Consider the following 15,860-nt stretch of genomic DNA (forward strand, 5'->3'; position numbering starts at 1 on the left):
CGCCCTTTTTGTGCTCAGTTTCAGAAATGCATTCTCAATTTCGTTCGCTCGATGCCTAATAGCGCCCGAAAAATGGAATATAAGCTCATTGCAATCATAAAGAAAATTGTGCAAAGCGATGTTGAACAGTTTGGCCTATAAGCAAATCTAATCAGGTTCAATTGCTTTTCTTGAAAAAACTTTCCACTGAAAATGGACATAAATAAAGTCTTTACGTTGCGTTATTGTGCCTGTTTTTCATTTTAATAAGTTTGTTGTCTGACTTGGGTAGTCAGTGAAGACAAGGTTTATGCATTTAAATGACTCTAGCAATATAAGATAATGTTTATCTTGTTACAGAGCGTATATTTTAATGGTATGAAGGTTAGACGTTACTTATCTGCCTCGCGCCATTAGATTTGTGCCTATCTATGGACATCAATTTATTGAACCTTCGAACGTGTTACTTTTTTTGAACGGAACTGAATTCATTCATAAAAATAGATGCACCTTTAGTTGTTGTTTTGCTGTTTAATTGCTCTCGAAGTGGTAGCAATTATTCTAAACGTGCTGGTCTTTTTTGATGCAAAGTTTTTGCTTCATCCTTCGACTTTTTGAGTGACTTTTGCGCCCCTTACTTTTTACGACTCGAAGAGGAGTACTGTTATTCTACAGGTTCTTACGACTCTAAGACGACTATTGGTTTTCTACAGGCTTTTTACCACTCGAAGAGGAGTATTGGTATTCTACAGGCTTTTTTACGACTCGAAGAGGAGTATTGGTATTCTATAGGCTTTTATACGACTCGAAGAGGAGTATTGGTATTCTACAGGCTTTTTACGACTCGAAGAGGAGTATTGGTATTCTACAGGCCTTTTTAGGATTCGAGGAGTATTGGTATTCTACAGGCTTTTTTACAACTCCAAGAGGAGTATTGGTATTCTACAGGCTTTTTAAGACTCGAAGAGGAGTATTGGTATTCTACAGGCTCTTTTACGACTCGAAGAGGAGTATTGGTATTCTACAGGCTTTTTTATGACTCGAAGAGGAGTATTGGTATTCTACAGGCCTTTTTAGGATTCGAGGAGTATTGGTATTCTACAGGCTTTTTTACGACTTGAAGAGAAGTATTGGTATTCTACAGGCTTTTTTACTGCTCGAAGAGGAGTGTTGGTATTCTACAGGCTTTTTTACTACTCGAAGGGGAGTATTGGTATTATACAGGCTTTTTTTTACAACTCGAAGAGGAGTATTGGTATTCTACAGTCTTTTTTACGACTCGAAGAGGAGTATTGTTATTCTACAGACTTTTTTACGACTCGAAGAGGATTATTGTTATTCTGCAGGCTTTTATACGACTCGAAGAGGAGTATTGGTATTCTACAGGCTTTTTTACGACTCGAAGAGGAGTATTTTGTATTCTACAAGCTTTTTAAGACTCGAAGAGGAGTATTGGTACACAGTGTTTTTTACGCCCACAATGCGCCTGGGGGGTGTAAAAATATAAGCCCACTGAGCTGGGGGGCAAAACAGAATAGATTCCAATTTTGTTCTTGACTTGTACTTTTGAATATTGTTTTCGACTATTGACTTCTGTTTTAGAACGTTGACTTCTATTTCCTATTGGACTCTAACAGTAGCTTAGTTTGTAAATTTTATTAATTAGGAATTGATGGTAATATTTTAAGGTGAAAAGGCCATTTTGAGATTTTTTGATTACCCTTTTACCATTTAAGTCCCCTTCCCACCTCACCCTCTCCCCCCACCTCAGCGCCCACCTCACCCCTACCCCACCTCACCCCTACCCCACCTCACCCCTACCCCACCTCACCCCTTACCTAACTCACCCCTACTCCACCTCACCCCATCCCCCCACCTCACCCCCCCCCCCCCCACCGAATAACTCTCCCCACCTACCCCATACCCAGCTACCGATCCCCACCAACATATACCCCCTAATTACCTACCAATATTTCCCACTGAAAATTGTTGTTGTTTTTCAATATATATATATATATATATATATATATATAATATATATAAATATATATATATATATATATATATATATATATATATATATATTTATTGCTTTTCTTTGCGTATTTCCGGAGAAGGTAGGGTGATTGCAGAGTCTTTTGCACGAATCTTCGAGTCGTTTCCTGTATTTTACCGGCTATGATTTTTTAGCTGAAGCAAGTTTGTTCATGATATGCACTTTCGACTTTTGTTTTCGATCATTGACTTTTGCTTTAGAACTTGTATTTAACAGCAGCTTAGTTTGTAAATTATAGTAATTTGGAATCGATGGTAATATTCAAAGTGGAACGGTCATTTTGAGATTTTTTAATTCCTCTGTTACCATTTAATTCCCCCTTCCAACCTCGCCCCACCCCCCCCCCCAGCTCACCCCCCACTTCACTCCCCGCCTATAAGTCCCCCCCACCCCCCCCCTGCCACCAACCTACCCATACCCCCTAAGGGCTATGTTTTTATTTTTGCGTGATCTCAATTTCGCTCTCATTCAAACGTGTCAGCAACTGAACACAAGTTGCGGCAGTTCAATACAAAGTCAAATGAAAATGGCGCCGAATTTGGTATAATTTTTAAATAAAATTTTAGTTGCTACAGTAGTATAATAACGCTAATGACGTCATTTGAAGCCCCGCTGACTGAAGCAAGCTGCAATGGATTTGAGCTCCCACTAATTGTTCTAGGGCTATTCTTGCGACTTTGATTGTTTTTTGTTTGTAATTAGGGAGGCTCGCGAAATTAAGAATTTTTCCTTAAAGTCAACACCTTTTCTGCTTTGTTTGGTTGTCAAATTTAATTCCAGTTTTCTATTTGCTTTTAGTTAATATTTTTTGCGGATTAACATTAATCAAAAGTGTTTGGAGAATGTTGTTTTTATTGCAAATTGTTGTTGCCTTTGTCAGTTCAGCTAAGACATGATCACTGCTTCCATCTAATTTCCTAGACGCCAGATGATCACAGTAACCACTATATGATATTAAATAACGCACATAGATTCATATTTGCAATTTCTTAAAGTACAACGGCTTTTTTGGAAACTATAAGTCACCAGGACAGCAGAAAAAAATTCTGAAAAATTTCAGAATTTCCTTGTGACAAGAAATTTTATATTGGAAAGAATTTCATTTAAATTTGTATCAGAAAGGCTGTAATTTAACAGCGTATTCTCATTCGAACTTTGACTACTCAGATCTGTACATATTTGGAAAAAGAAATGAGGTGTTAATTTTTAAACAATGAATACGGGATAATCATAAATTTTTTGGGCTCACAATAAGCTAACTCAAACAGGCATGGGTTAAATTTGGCTTTTAGTTTTTTTTTGCAAAAATTGCAGAACAAAAGATCTGGAGATTTCTGTGCTTTCGAAGGAAGGCGTCATTTTCATCATACGATTTTCATTAGTAATGGCCTCGAAGCGATAGCTGGGGCTTTAAATTTTCAGAGTGAATGACAACTGGGCACAATGTCACTGTGTGATTTACCCGAGAATGTTCTGCAATATGTCTGCCAGTTTTTAATTGACAGTTTGTGGCAAGAAAGTGGTTGGGCTTATCTTCGTGATGTTATGAACTTGCGTTCAACGTGCGTTCACTTTCGTGACGTCATCAATGACATGGTCCTTTACTTGAAGTGTCACCTAACCAATGATTGCTTAGTTACATTTGAAGCAAAAGCGGTGTCTAAAAGCGGAAAATTGGTTAACTTTTTCAATTTTGTAAAAACAGAAACAAACTGGCGGTTTGTTTTGCTTGATTGTGCGTCACTCTTTGAGAATTTCGATTTGACGATGTTTTTGTGTGAATATGAAACCTTGTTTGTCAATAATATTCATGAAATTAGTTTGGGAGTTTCTGAAGAAAGTTTTTCACTAGTTAACGATCTAATTAAATGGATAGGAATCGCAGCGGTAAAGTGCAAATTTATGTTCAAGCTGACCTTTATGGAATCTGTTTTATCGTTCTCAAATCCCAGTTTAGTAACTAATGCAGTGTTTAATTGCTCACATTACCTTGATAGTTATGAGAGTCTAGAAATTATTAAAAATCTTTCTTATTACACAAATTTAAGAGTATTGGAACTATCACGCGTAGAATTTGACATAAAAGATTTGGAATTGTTCCCACACCTTACATCGCTTAAGATCAGACATTTAGATTCGTCAAACAGTAAAGAAGTTAAATTTATTCCACCTATTACAACTTTTGTAATCCGAAACCAGGACGACTGTAGATTCCATTTGCTTCCTATTGCCCTCAAAGATTCTTTTCCTGGTCTTAAATATCTCGAACAGAATGTTCGAAGAGGCTCTCGCATAGATGGTGACTTCTCTTGTCTTCCAAGTTCTTGCTATTTATTGAAAATTTCCTCATATTTGCTGGAAAATTTCAGACATTGTTACCATTTGAAATGTTTATACCTGTTTTATCATGGTAACGTGGCTGATGGCTTTTACGATTTTCAGTATGGCAATCAGTTGCAAATTTCGATTTTGAAGATATGTTTCTCAGTCAGATTTTCCTCTCAAATGTTAGGCTTATTTTCGGCGATCTCTTATATAGTTAAACATTGGAAACATTTGAATGTTTTTTGTATAGCTCTCAGCAGAAAAATATCGTCCGTTGTCCAGTCTCAATCCATGGAAGTTCAGTCCTACACTGATGACGCGGAAAATTTGTTCACGGGTGAAGAACATTTTCAATGTGAAGAATTTATCCGGCAACTTGACGTGCTCAAAAAATTATGGTTGTCTAGTTCTGTTCGATTACTGATTCTGGGTCAAACTGTGTGGATGAAGAAAACGACTAGCTCGTCTTTGATTGAGCAAGCGGACAGAATGGATGCTTTGGATTGCACTGATGGTTGGCATATGAGACCACGTGGCGCAACTGTTTTCCTTTTTGAGGATTGCTAAAAGAAGCGTATCTATTCTGGCGAGTAGTTATAGTAGTAGATTCGGCTTCTGAGTACAATGAAGGGAACATTTCGCCCATTTACGGTCCAACTTGAGTTAGTCGAAATTTGTATATTGGATTGGAGCAAATCTGTTTAGTTTACAGAGCTGTTAGATTATACTATTTTTGTTCCGACCTCTTGAGGGGGGAGGAACTATACACTCAAATGGGATTTTTTTGTTCAGTCAATTTTGGCCGATCGATATATTCATCATAGAGAGTTGTGTGTGTGTCATTAAAAAGCTCCTCCAGCGTAGAATATGGATTTAAAAAGATTTTTTTGAATTTCGCATTCTAGAGCGAGTTATCGAGGTTTAATTTTTTGTTAAAATTAGACCGATTTGCGTTATTTTCATTCACATTTACCTGAATTTTTGCCAAAAATGTCCTCAATTTCGCTAAAATATGTTAAAATTAAAATATGTTACTTAACAATTCTACTGTTGAAATCATTTTTAAAGACAAAAAAGTACTGTTGACTATTTTGATTTAATTTTGTGGGCTGAAATTTTGCCTAAATATTTCAAAATTCAGTCTTTCATCAAAATTTGCACGAAATAAAATTCTTTAGTTTTTTATTAAGTTTGCCGGAAGTGCACACCCAAAAATCTTTGATACTCAATGATTATCAAAAACGCAGCATTTATTTTTGATTTTTAACTAACAATTTATCTATATCTAAAACATTTGAAACAATTAAGTGTTCTCAATGGATGAACAGCAATAGCAAGGTTATTTTTGGCCCAATCAAGGACTGTTACAATCCGAAGATAATCGGGATTGTAATCAGTAGGTCCTTTAAAAAAATTCGATCTTTTTATGTTTGTTATAGAACAGAGTAATTCAAATTAAAGCTCAGTGATGATAAGTCCAAGCAGGTTTTCCTAAGCAGTTCTTAATTAATGTAGATAGTTTTTTTTACTTGGAAGCTTTTGGTCGTGTCGACTCCTTCTTTCACTTGAATTAATATTTAATCTTTGTTGCGGTTATACGCCTTGAATTAAGGTTTGCTGGCTTTGATACTATTAGAGTTCATAAAACGTTTTAGACTTTTAGGCGTTTGTCCATTTTTCTCGTTTCTTTTTCTCGTTTTCTCTCATTATCACATTATTGACAGTCTACATATCACATTATTAGCGTTCGAATTGAGGCAAAAATCTTTAAAGGTATAGAGTGTGGTTTTAACGCCTTCGACAGCACTTCCTCGAAGAATTTAATTGACTTTTTTTTACTTTTGTCTTCAACTGTCGTTTTTATTTTGTCTTTTTTGTCCTTTGGTAAATCCTGGACAATGACAGGTCTCATTGGCCTTGTTTTGGCAGAATAACTGAGCCTATATTTTGACTTGAGTAGATAGCTGACGGCTTACATGACTTTGAAAACAATTGTTTTCGAAAGTTAAAAAAAAAACACTTTTTAACTTCGCGTTTACGCTTTTGTGTATTTGTTAGCTAGTCTCATTAATTACAGGCCAAATAAGACTTTATTGGCGCCGATAGAAGGCGCAATTGTACAAAAATTTAATGTCTTTACAGAATTCGTTATGACTTTACTGGTTTCGACACGGGTTTTTCGCAAAGAAGGTAAAATATTTTGACTTTTGTCTTTATTTGACGTTTTTTTGTAGACGCAAGACTTGTTCTGGATAATTTATGGTCTCAAGTGCTGCCTTTGGACAAAAAAGAACTTATTTTTTATTTCATTTTGTAGCTAATAGCTTTCATGATTTTGAAAATAATTGTTTTCGAAAAATACAAAAGTTTTTCTTAGTTTACCTTATTCTGTCTTTTTTTCCTCTAGTCTCATTAATGAGAGGTCACATACCATTTTGTTGGAGCTCGAGGAATGCGCATTTGAACATAAAGGCGCATTTGAACATGATTGCAGGGGCAAAATATGGCTTTACGGCTTCGACAGTGCTTTCACGCAGTTTTTATTGAAATTTTGTTTGTTGTCTCTATTTGTTTTTTAACCGCGTAAAAAGTTTAATAAAGACAAATTTTCAAGCGCTCTTATAAAGGCATAGGCAATAATAGCATATTGGAATAATTTCAGTTGATATCTAATGGTTTCCATGACTTTGAATTTAATTGTTTTTAGAAAAATAAGCGAATTTGTTAACTTTGCTGTTTTTGTTCTTTTTTTGTCTAATTGCAGCATAGCCTTATTATGGACTGATCCCATATCTTTTCTAGTAAAGTACATTATATTTTGATCAGTTTCAATTTTATCTGACGCTATCTTGCGTTTTTTATTACGTTTTCTTTAAAAAAAGGACGTAAAATTTTGGATGAAATTAATGGTTGTTAATGTTGTTTGATTTTTTTTGTCTTGAACCGTTTTCTAAATAATGGCAAATATCATCAATATAATGCGGTATTTTTTACTCCTTACATTTATTTGCGTTGAGGGCGATCTGTTTATTCATTCACTTTTTTGAAAATTACTTGAATTTTTGGGGGGTTTTCTAACTGTTTCTCATTTGGTAGACAATTATGCTAAAAATGAGGATGAGCGGTGTCAGAAAATTATGTGCAAGCGCACATTACCGAGCCACCTTGTTGGAATTAATAATTCCCATTTCATTCCAATTTCAACTATGAGAGTTTCGTCCATTTTCTGATAATTTTCAGTTATCATTTTACTAAATAATTGTTTCAATATAAAGCATAGATTGGTTAAAAGAAATTAGTGGGTCCCGTACCTCAACTCTAAGGCAAATTCGTCGCTGAGTCAGAGTCTAATTCAGGCCATTTATTGCACTGCATTGAATCTGTCTGATTCAGAGCTAACTCAGTGGTTTATTCTGAAACATCTTGAGAAAAATCCAGAGAAAATATTCAGTACTCTTCTGAATCAGAAGTCAGAAGAGTACTGAATATTTTCTTTGGATTTTTCTGTGATTCAGAGAAGTTCAGAAACCACTTCACAGTTGGTTCTGAAATCTTTCTGAATCAGTACTGAAATTTGTAATTTTTCTGTAACTGTTCTGAATCAGTACTGATTGTCACAGTTTTGGGTACGTGGTGCGTTCGTTAGACGTTACTTGAAAGACACTTACGATTATTAAAAATAAAATATCACAAAAAACGTATTTTAATGTTATAGAAAAATTTTATAACAAAGGAGTTTTTAAACACCATTTTTAACATTAAAAATAGTATTTTTAGTGATATTTTTTATTTGTTGTTTTGCTCTCAAATCCTATATTGACAAATACTTGCGTATGATCTGAGCAGATATTGCAAATCTTCAGTTTTTGCTAAGCTTTGTTTCAATTGTATCCAGGCATGCGGTTAGCAAGAAGATTGTTTATTGAGACCTTCGATAGTCACAGCTGAGTAGTGCTGTCATTGGCTTCATCTTGCTTTTCGATCACAAATAATTTGAATTGATTTATAGCGCTGTCCACAGTGTTTGCGTTTTTTGATATTAATCAAAGTTCAATTTGGTGTAGTAATTTTGGTCTGGCCGAAGTGGCGAAGGGATCGAAAAAGCGAGCACTTTTAAGGTGTGATTTATTTTTCAAATTGTTTCTAAAATTGATGGAGAGAACAGTGTACAATGAAATGAGAGAAAACGTTATTTGAATAAATTTACGGATTTTGAGAGTTGTTTTTGTTGACATGTGAACTTTATTTAAAATTTTATTTGTTAATTTGACTTTTTCACTTGTTTTCTGTTTTTGTGTTCTTTAATTGGGTGTAGCAATTTGGCTAGTTTTTTTAATTTTGTCAATGACCACCATTATCGTAATTGGTAACATTCGATAATAGGCTCTGAAAGAAATTTTGTAGCGTTGACAAATGTGAAGTCGATATTTATTTTTATTGTGAACCATACGGGACACTTTCTGGTTGATATAAAACTGCAGGTTAATACTAGGCTCCAGAATCCTATGTAAAAATAAAGTATCCATCTTGGCTTGTCATCAATTGTGTAACCAACTGTTTTAAACTGTTCCTCAATTTAAACGTATGGAACTAGAAGATTTTCTCTTGCATAGCTGCGAACTTGCCCTTATTTTGCGTTTTATAATTTTTTGTGTTAATATCTCCACTATTGTTTTTTTTCGTGAAAAGTCGAATGTGTTACTTTTCAATCCGGGTTCCAGTTCTCTTCCTTAGTTATTTTTGGGCAGTGTTTTTTGGTATAAAAGTCTGAATTGACTAAAAGTTGATATAAAAGTCTGAAGTAGTTGACCAGCCTCGATGAAATGTATTAAGTTAGCTGATACATAACTATGAAATTGGACGTAAAAGTATACTTCTATTCAACTTTCCTTTTGTGTCTAAGCTCCTACGCCTATAAGCTTAGATCTTATTTCAAGTTATAATTTGATGAAATAACAAGGCGGCTCGGTAATGTGCGATCGCACATAAGGTTCCGACCCCGCTCATCCACAATTTTGGCATAATTGTCTACCAAATGAGGAACAGATAGAAAAACACAAAAAATTCAAGTATTTTTCAAAAAAAAACTGTAGTATGAACGAAAAGATAGCCTCCAAAGCAAATAACTCAGTGGAGTAAAAAAAATGCATTAGATTGATGAGATATGACGATATTAGGAAAGCGAGTGAAGACGAACGGCAAAACCAAACAACAACAACAACAAACATTAAATACATCAAAAAATTTATTTCCGTTTTAAAAAACAAAACTTAATAACAAAGTCAAAATAGCGTCAGATAAAACTGAAAATAAACAATCAACTGGTAATTAACCAGAAAAAATGGTTATTCACCAGTTCATAGTAAAGCTTGGTAACAATTAGACAAAAAAGAAACTTTAAAGTTAGAAAATTCGCTGAATTTAAAAAACAATTAATTTCAAAGTAATGAAAACCATTATGAATCAACTAAAATATCCCATAGGTTTACAATTACCGATGCTTCCATAGAAGGGAATTAAGAGCTCTTGGTATTCAATTTTTTATGCAGTTACAAAAAGAACAACAAACAGACAACAAACAAAAAAATCAGTGAAAACTTGTCAGAAAATGCTTTGGAAACCGTGGAGCCATACTTTGGCTCCCAAAATATGTTCGATTGCAGCTTCGTCGAACACCGTTAATGTATTATGTGGCCGCTCATTAATGAAAATAAGCAACAATTAGACAGAAAAAAAATGCAAAATTTTGTAATACTTGTTTTTTCTGTCTATTCTTCCAAAGGAAGCCCTTGAGACCTGCAATTATCCAGAATGTCTTACGTCTACAAAAAGAACGTTAAATATGACAAAAATCAAAAATTCATTTACTTTTTTTTGTGAAAAACCCGTGTGGAAGCCAGTAAAGTCATAACGAATTCTCTTAAAACATTAGATTTTGTATCACCAATCCCTTTTGACACTTTACCTTGAAATGTATTGTGTGACCTCTCATTAATGAAATTAGGTAACAATAGACCAAGAAGAAAAAAGCAAGATTATATAAAACTTGTTTTTATAGAAAAAAATTTATTCCCAAAGACATGAAAGCCATTAATTACAAAATGAAAAGATTGAATAGGTTCGTTTATTCTTCCAAAGGAAGCACTCGAGACCTGCAATTATCCAGAACATGTCTTGCGTCTACAAAAAGAACGTCAAATATGACAAAAATCAAAAATTAATTTACTTTTTTTGTGAAAAACCCGTGTCAAAGCCAGTAAATTCATAACGAATTCTTTAAAAACACTAGATTTTGTGACACCAATCCCTTTTGATACCTCCCTTGACAACAATAATGTCATCTTTAACCTTTAATTAACGAGACCAGGTAACAAACAGACAATAAAAGGAACAAAATTGCGAAGTTGAAATGTTTTTTTTTCATTTTGCAAAACAATTGTTTTCAAAGTCATGAAAGCCATTATCTATCTTCTAATATCGGAACCTCGGCTCATCTACTCTTCCAGGAGAAGCCTATCAAACCGGGTCATTGTACAGGAAATTAATTACGACTAAAAAGACAAAGTAAAAACGACAGTAAAAGAAAAAATTAAAAAATTCATTTAAATTCTTCGAGAAAGTATTGTCGAAGCGGAATCACAACCTATATCTTTAAGGATTTAAATATTATCAATTGTGCGTTATTTTGAACGCGAAAAATGTGATATATGAACTGACAATAACGTGATAATTTGACAAAAATAGAAAACATGAAAAATGGGCAAATACCTAAAATTTTTAAAATTTTGTTAAATCTATTAGTATCAAAGCCAGAACACCATAACTTAAGGTGTAAAACCGCAATAAAGACTAAATTTGAATTCAGCAGAAAGAAGGAGCACTCTTTGATTGCTGACACTAAGCTACAACTTGACCAACTTAAGAGAAAATTGGAGGCAAAGTTCAATAAAAAGCTAGTTTTTATTTAAAATCAAATATTTTAAAAGTCGAAACGACCATAAGCTTTCAAGCAATCAACTAGATAAATTAATTGCAAGTTTATTAGGAAGCCAATAAGAGCTATCACTAGTGAGCTTTGATTTGAAATGTTTTGTTATTTCGTTAATATAAAAAAGATCGAATTTTTTTTTATAAAAACCGACTGATGACAATCCGAATTATTTTTCAATTGTAACGATCCAAGATTGGTTCAGAACTAGTCCTGCTAATGTTGATTGTCCATTAGGAATATCCAAGTTTTGGATTGTCATTGTTTTAGATATTTTGTTTGTTAAAAAATCAAAAGTAAATGCTGCGTTTTTGATAATCAACGAATAAAGTTAGCAAAAAACGGCAAAGATTTATTTACAGAGGACTCTCAACGGAAGTTGAATTGGAATTAGCCCCCTTTTCAGTCTACATAGATTGTGTTTGTGGTGTTTGGGTGTGCACTTCCTGCAAATTTAATCAGAGTGGACAAAAGAAACTTATTTCGTGCTGTTTTTGATGAAAAAGTCTGAATTTTGTGAAACTTTTAGCCGGAATTTGTGACAAAAAATTTCAATGAAAATAGCCGACAATGTGTTTTGTCTCTAAACGTAAAATCAACAAAATTTTCCTGAAAAATTTTATTAAATTTTATCAAAATTGGCAAAAATTTTAGTCAAAAATTCCGAAAAAAGGTGAATGAAATCAACGGAATTCACTCTATTTTCTCGAAAGTCTAAACCTCGAAATCTCCCTGTCAAAACCGAAAATAAAAAAAATCTTTTTAATTCCATATTCTACGCTGGACAAGCTTTCTAATGATACCAGTCTCAACTCTCTACGATGAATATATCGATCGGCCAAAATTGACTGAACAAAAAAAACCCAGTTGAGTATATAGTTCCTCCCCCCTCAAGAGGGGTCGGAACAAAAAAGTGCGTTTTTGTGTATATTGTAATAATTGATTTTAATCAGGGTAACAACGGAATTCATACCTCTACACCTGAGGCAAGCTATTTAATGACCAAACTATGAAACTGATTAACATATCCACGATTACACAGCAGTCCGACCGATGTTTTCTGACTCATCTTCGCTACATAATGCCGCTCTTTAAATTTTCAGCTTAGCTGATGTTTTCTGAAAATAATCTTTTAAAAGAGGCATGCCCAGCGGTTTCCCTCAATGATTTGCCCACAAACGTTTTGCAATATTTATGTCAGCTTCTTATTGACAGTTTGTGGCGAGGAAGTGGATGGGTTTTTCTTCGTGATGTTATGAACATGCGATCAACGAGCGTTTATTTTCGTGACGTCATTAACGACTTGGTCCTTTACCTGCCCTGTTACGTATGTGACTCCTGGCTGACAGCAAATGAAAGTAAAAATTATTCTAAAAGCAAAAACGATTTGATAAATTTTCTCAATTTTATGAAAACAGAAACAAATTGGCGCTTTTGTTCCGTTAATGTTCTTTATTCCGGGGAAGAGTTTAATATCACGCCTTTATTGTGTCGATTTGAAGCTTTATTCACAAATAACATAAACAACGTCACGCTGTTGGTGACTAAAATCAATTACATTTCGATAAACAGGCTAGTTCAATGGTTAGCGAGGGGTGCGCTTAAATCGCAAGTCAAATTCAAGGTTACGTTTATCAGATCTGTGTCAATTCTTGAAAATCCAACTTTTGTTTCTGATGCAGTTTTCTTGAACAGCTTGGAGTACTCTAGTGGGCTCGAGAGTGAAAACTTTATCAGAAATCTCTCTTCTTATTCAAATTTAAGGAAATTAGATATACCTCATTTAGAGTTTAAAATAGAAAATTTGGAATTATTTCCGAGCCTTACTTCGCTTCAAGTAAAACATTTAGTTGTTTCGAATTACAGAGTTGTCAAAAATTTACCCTGTGTGACTGATCTCTTAATGCGAAAACAGGAGGGTTTTAATTCTAATTTGCTCCCTCTTGTTATTAATAAATGCTTTCCCCATATCAGTTATCTCCAATTGGGCGCTCTAAGATATTCGGTTATAAATGGCGACTTCTGCCTTCCAGAATGCTGTCACATGCTAAAAATTTCATTGTCTCTGTTGCAAAAGTTTAAAGATTGTCATTCTGTGAAATGCTTGCGACTTTTTTTATCAGGGAAGTTTGGCCGAAAGTTCTCTTCAGCTCCAGTATGGGATTGAAATGCAAGTTTCTGTGATGAAAATATGTTTCCTTGTTACGGATTCGGCTCAACTATCAGGCTTTTTTGAGGCCGTATCTTACTTGATAACATTCTGGAAGTGCTTAGAAGTTATCAGCATTGAACTGGACAAAAGCATATCTGGAACTCAGTTTGGACCGTCGGATGTTCAGGCGTTTGACAAGGATGTGGATAAATTGTTCTGGGATGATAAACAAAACTTTGAATGCGATGAGTTTGTGAAACAGTTGGATGAGATGCGAAAGCTTTGGATCGCCAGTAATATCCAGTTACTGGTCTTTGGCAACACGGTTTGGATGAAGAAATCGATTAGTGTGAATTTGATAAAGCGGATTGACCAAATTGATACTATTAGACCAGGTGATAGTTGGTATATCAGACCACATGCGGCAACTGTTTTCCTCTTTGAACATAATTAAATCAACTCCAATTTGGTCAATAGTGCTCTTGATCATAATGGATAATTCTGTGGTTAGACTATTGGACACAAAATGACACTGTAAAATATTACAAAGAATAGTTTTGTAAAAAAATTTATTAATATCGAATCGATGGTAAAGCTATATTATTGGTCACATTGAATTTTGTTGTACTTTTGATGTTAGATGGTTGATAGAGAGCAATCAAATGTAAATAGTGTATAAATTAACTTTTGACATGGCTAGCGCGTTGACGACTTGAGGAACTAGACAGATTAAGAGAATACAGTTTAAGACCGGTTGGTGTAATTGTTTGCAAGCTAGGATTGCAAGTAAGCGATGATGGTGCGAATAATCTTCAGGTCAATACTGTTTTCTATGTGTTCCCAGGAGGCAAAATTCTAATTTGCAATGTTTATTGTTTGTAAGTTTTTCTGTTTTTGGACCTAAAAAGCCATCTGCTCATGATAGCAACCATTTGATAACAAAAGCGTATAAAAACAACTGCTTTTGTTTTTTTTCTCTTCCAGATATTAATAGCTCGGCTTCTTGATTTCCGTAAATCAATCAACGTTGAATAATTTTTAAAATCTAAACTTAAATGATGATCATGGTTTTCAAAGTTTTTAAAGTTTGTAATTGTTTGTAATAACGAAAAGGCTTTTCAGCACAGTTCATTATACTTACACTCCAATGTCCAATGCATTTCATTTCCAGGAAGCATATTTCTAAACAGTTTTCTTGAGGCACCGATTATTATCTGTGACAATGCAAAATTTTGATTGGCTGAAAAAGACTTTTGTAAATTTATACAGCACCTTTTTATTATTTTGAAATTCACTTAGACTATTCTGCTCACTCCAATTCAGCTGGTTACTTGAATACTCGAATAAAAAAATGTAACAGAAAAAGAGCGTTTTTACCGAACCCGCGCTCCGAATAGCAATTAGCAAAAACCCGCAATTAAACGTCTTTATTAGAAAGGAAATTGCAACGATAACTCAGCCTTCATTCAATATAGCACTTGGCACTAGCCCCTACATAGCCGCTTCTAAAAGATAGAAAAAGAATAAGAAAAAGAAGAGAGTTATCATATTATCGTATGCATAGACTTTTTTCGCCAAGGCAAAGAGTTGAAAACTAATTCCGGAACGCCCACTCCTAATTGTTATATCACGATGTCTAGTTACTTGGAATGGGGTAGTCTTAAAGTATGGCTTGCTCATATCTAATTGCATACCGCCCAATATATCATGCAGGCATTTTCTCTTTCCACCATTTGTAAAACTTTTGCTCTATTCGAAAAAGTTTGTTTTTCAATTGATAAATATACGTGTTTGATGTGAAGTTTGTTATTGGTTCCTCGTGAAGCAGTAAAGTTATATTTAAAAAAATGGTAAACTAATTTTGCAATAGTGGATTCTCTCTACTTTGCCTCTTATTATCCTTCCCGTTTAAAATTTTACATATTAATCCGACCCCACTTAATGGGGGAAGGAATTATATACTCAAATGGATTTTTTGTTCAGTCCATTTCGGCCGATCGATCAGTTAATTCAAGAGAATTTTGAGTGGTATCATTAGAAAGCTCTTCAAGCATAGAATTTAAAATTAAGATTTTTTTGAATTACTTTTTTTCGAGCAGTTATCGAGGCTTAAAGTTTTTGTAAACATTTGATATTTGGGTTTGATTTTGTTCACTTCTAGCGTCATTTTTGTTTTGGTAGATTCTTTGTATCAAAATCCTAAATCAAAACTGTCTCATTGGAAAGTTTTGGTCTCATTGGAAAGTTTGCAATCAAAAGATTCGATTTCTAGTGGAGAGATGTTTTTGAATTTCTTTTTATATTTGTTTGGTTTTTCCCGTATCATTTAGAGACAAATACTTTTTCATATTAATGCGATA

General features: G+C 34.1%; 1 protein-coding gene across 1 annotated transcript; it reads left to right on the forward strand.

Moving 5' to 3' along the window:
- Window positions 1-3,267: 3,267 nt before the first annotated feature.
- Window positions 3,268-13,756, forward strand: LOC142348137 (uncharacterized). Its single transcript, XM_075399342.1, has 2 exons — window positions 3,268-5,076; window positions 12,302-13,756. The coding sequence occupies exon 2, from the start codon at window positions 12,460-12,462 to the stop codon at window positions 13,513-13,515; it is 1,056 nt and encodes a 351-aa protein (XP_075255457.1). The 5' UTR covers window positions 3,268-5,076; window positions 12,302-12,459; the 3' UTR covers window positions 13,516-13,756.
- Window positions 13,757-15,860: the final 2,104 nt, after the last annotated feature.

The sequence above is a fragment of the Convolutriloba macropyga genome, chromosome 10 (assembly GCF_964194025.1).
Source record: "Convolutriloba macropyga chromosome 10, txConMacr16.3, whole genome shotgun sequence".
Lineage (NCBI taxonomy): Eukaryota > Metazoa > Xenacoelomorpha > Acoela > Convolutidae > Convolutriloba > Convolutriloba macropyga.

Bases quoted from the DNA above. Each gene is read 5' to 3' on its own strand.
- LOC142348137 (XM_075399342.1), top strand. From the start codon at position 12,460: ATGTTTTCTGAAAATAATCTTTTAAAAGAGGCATGCCCAGCGGTTTCC.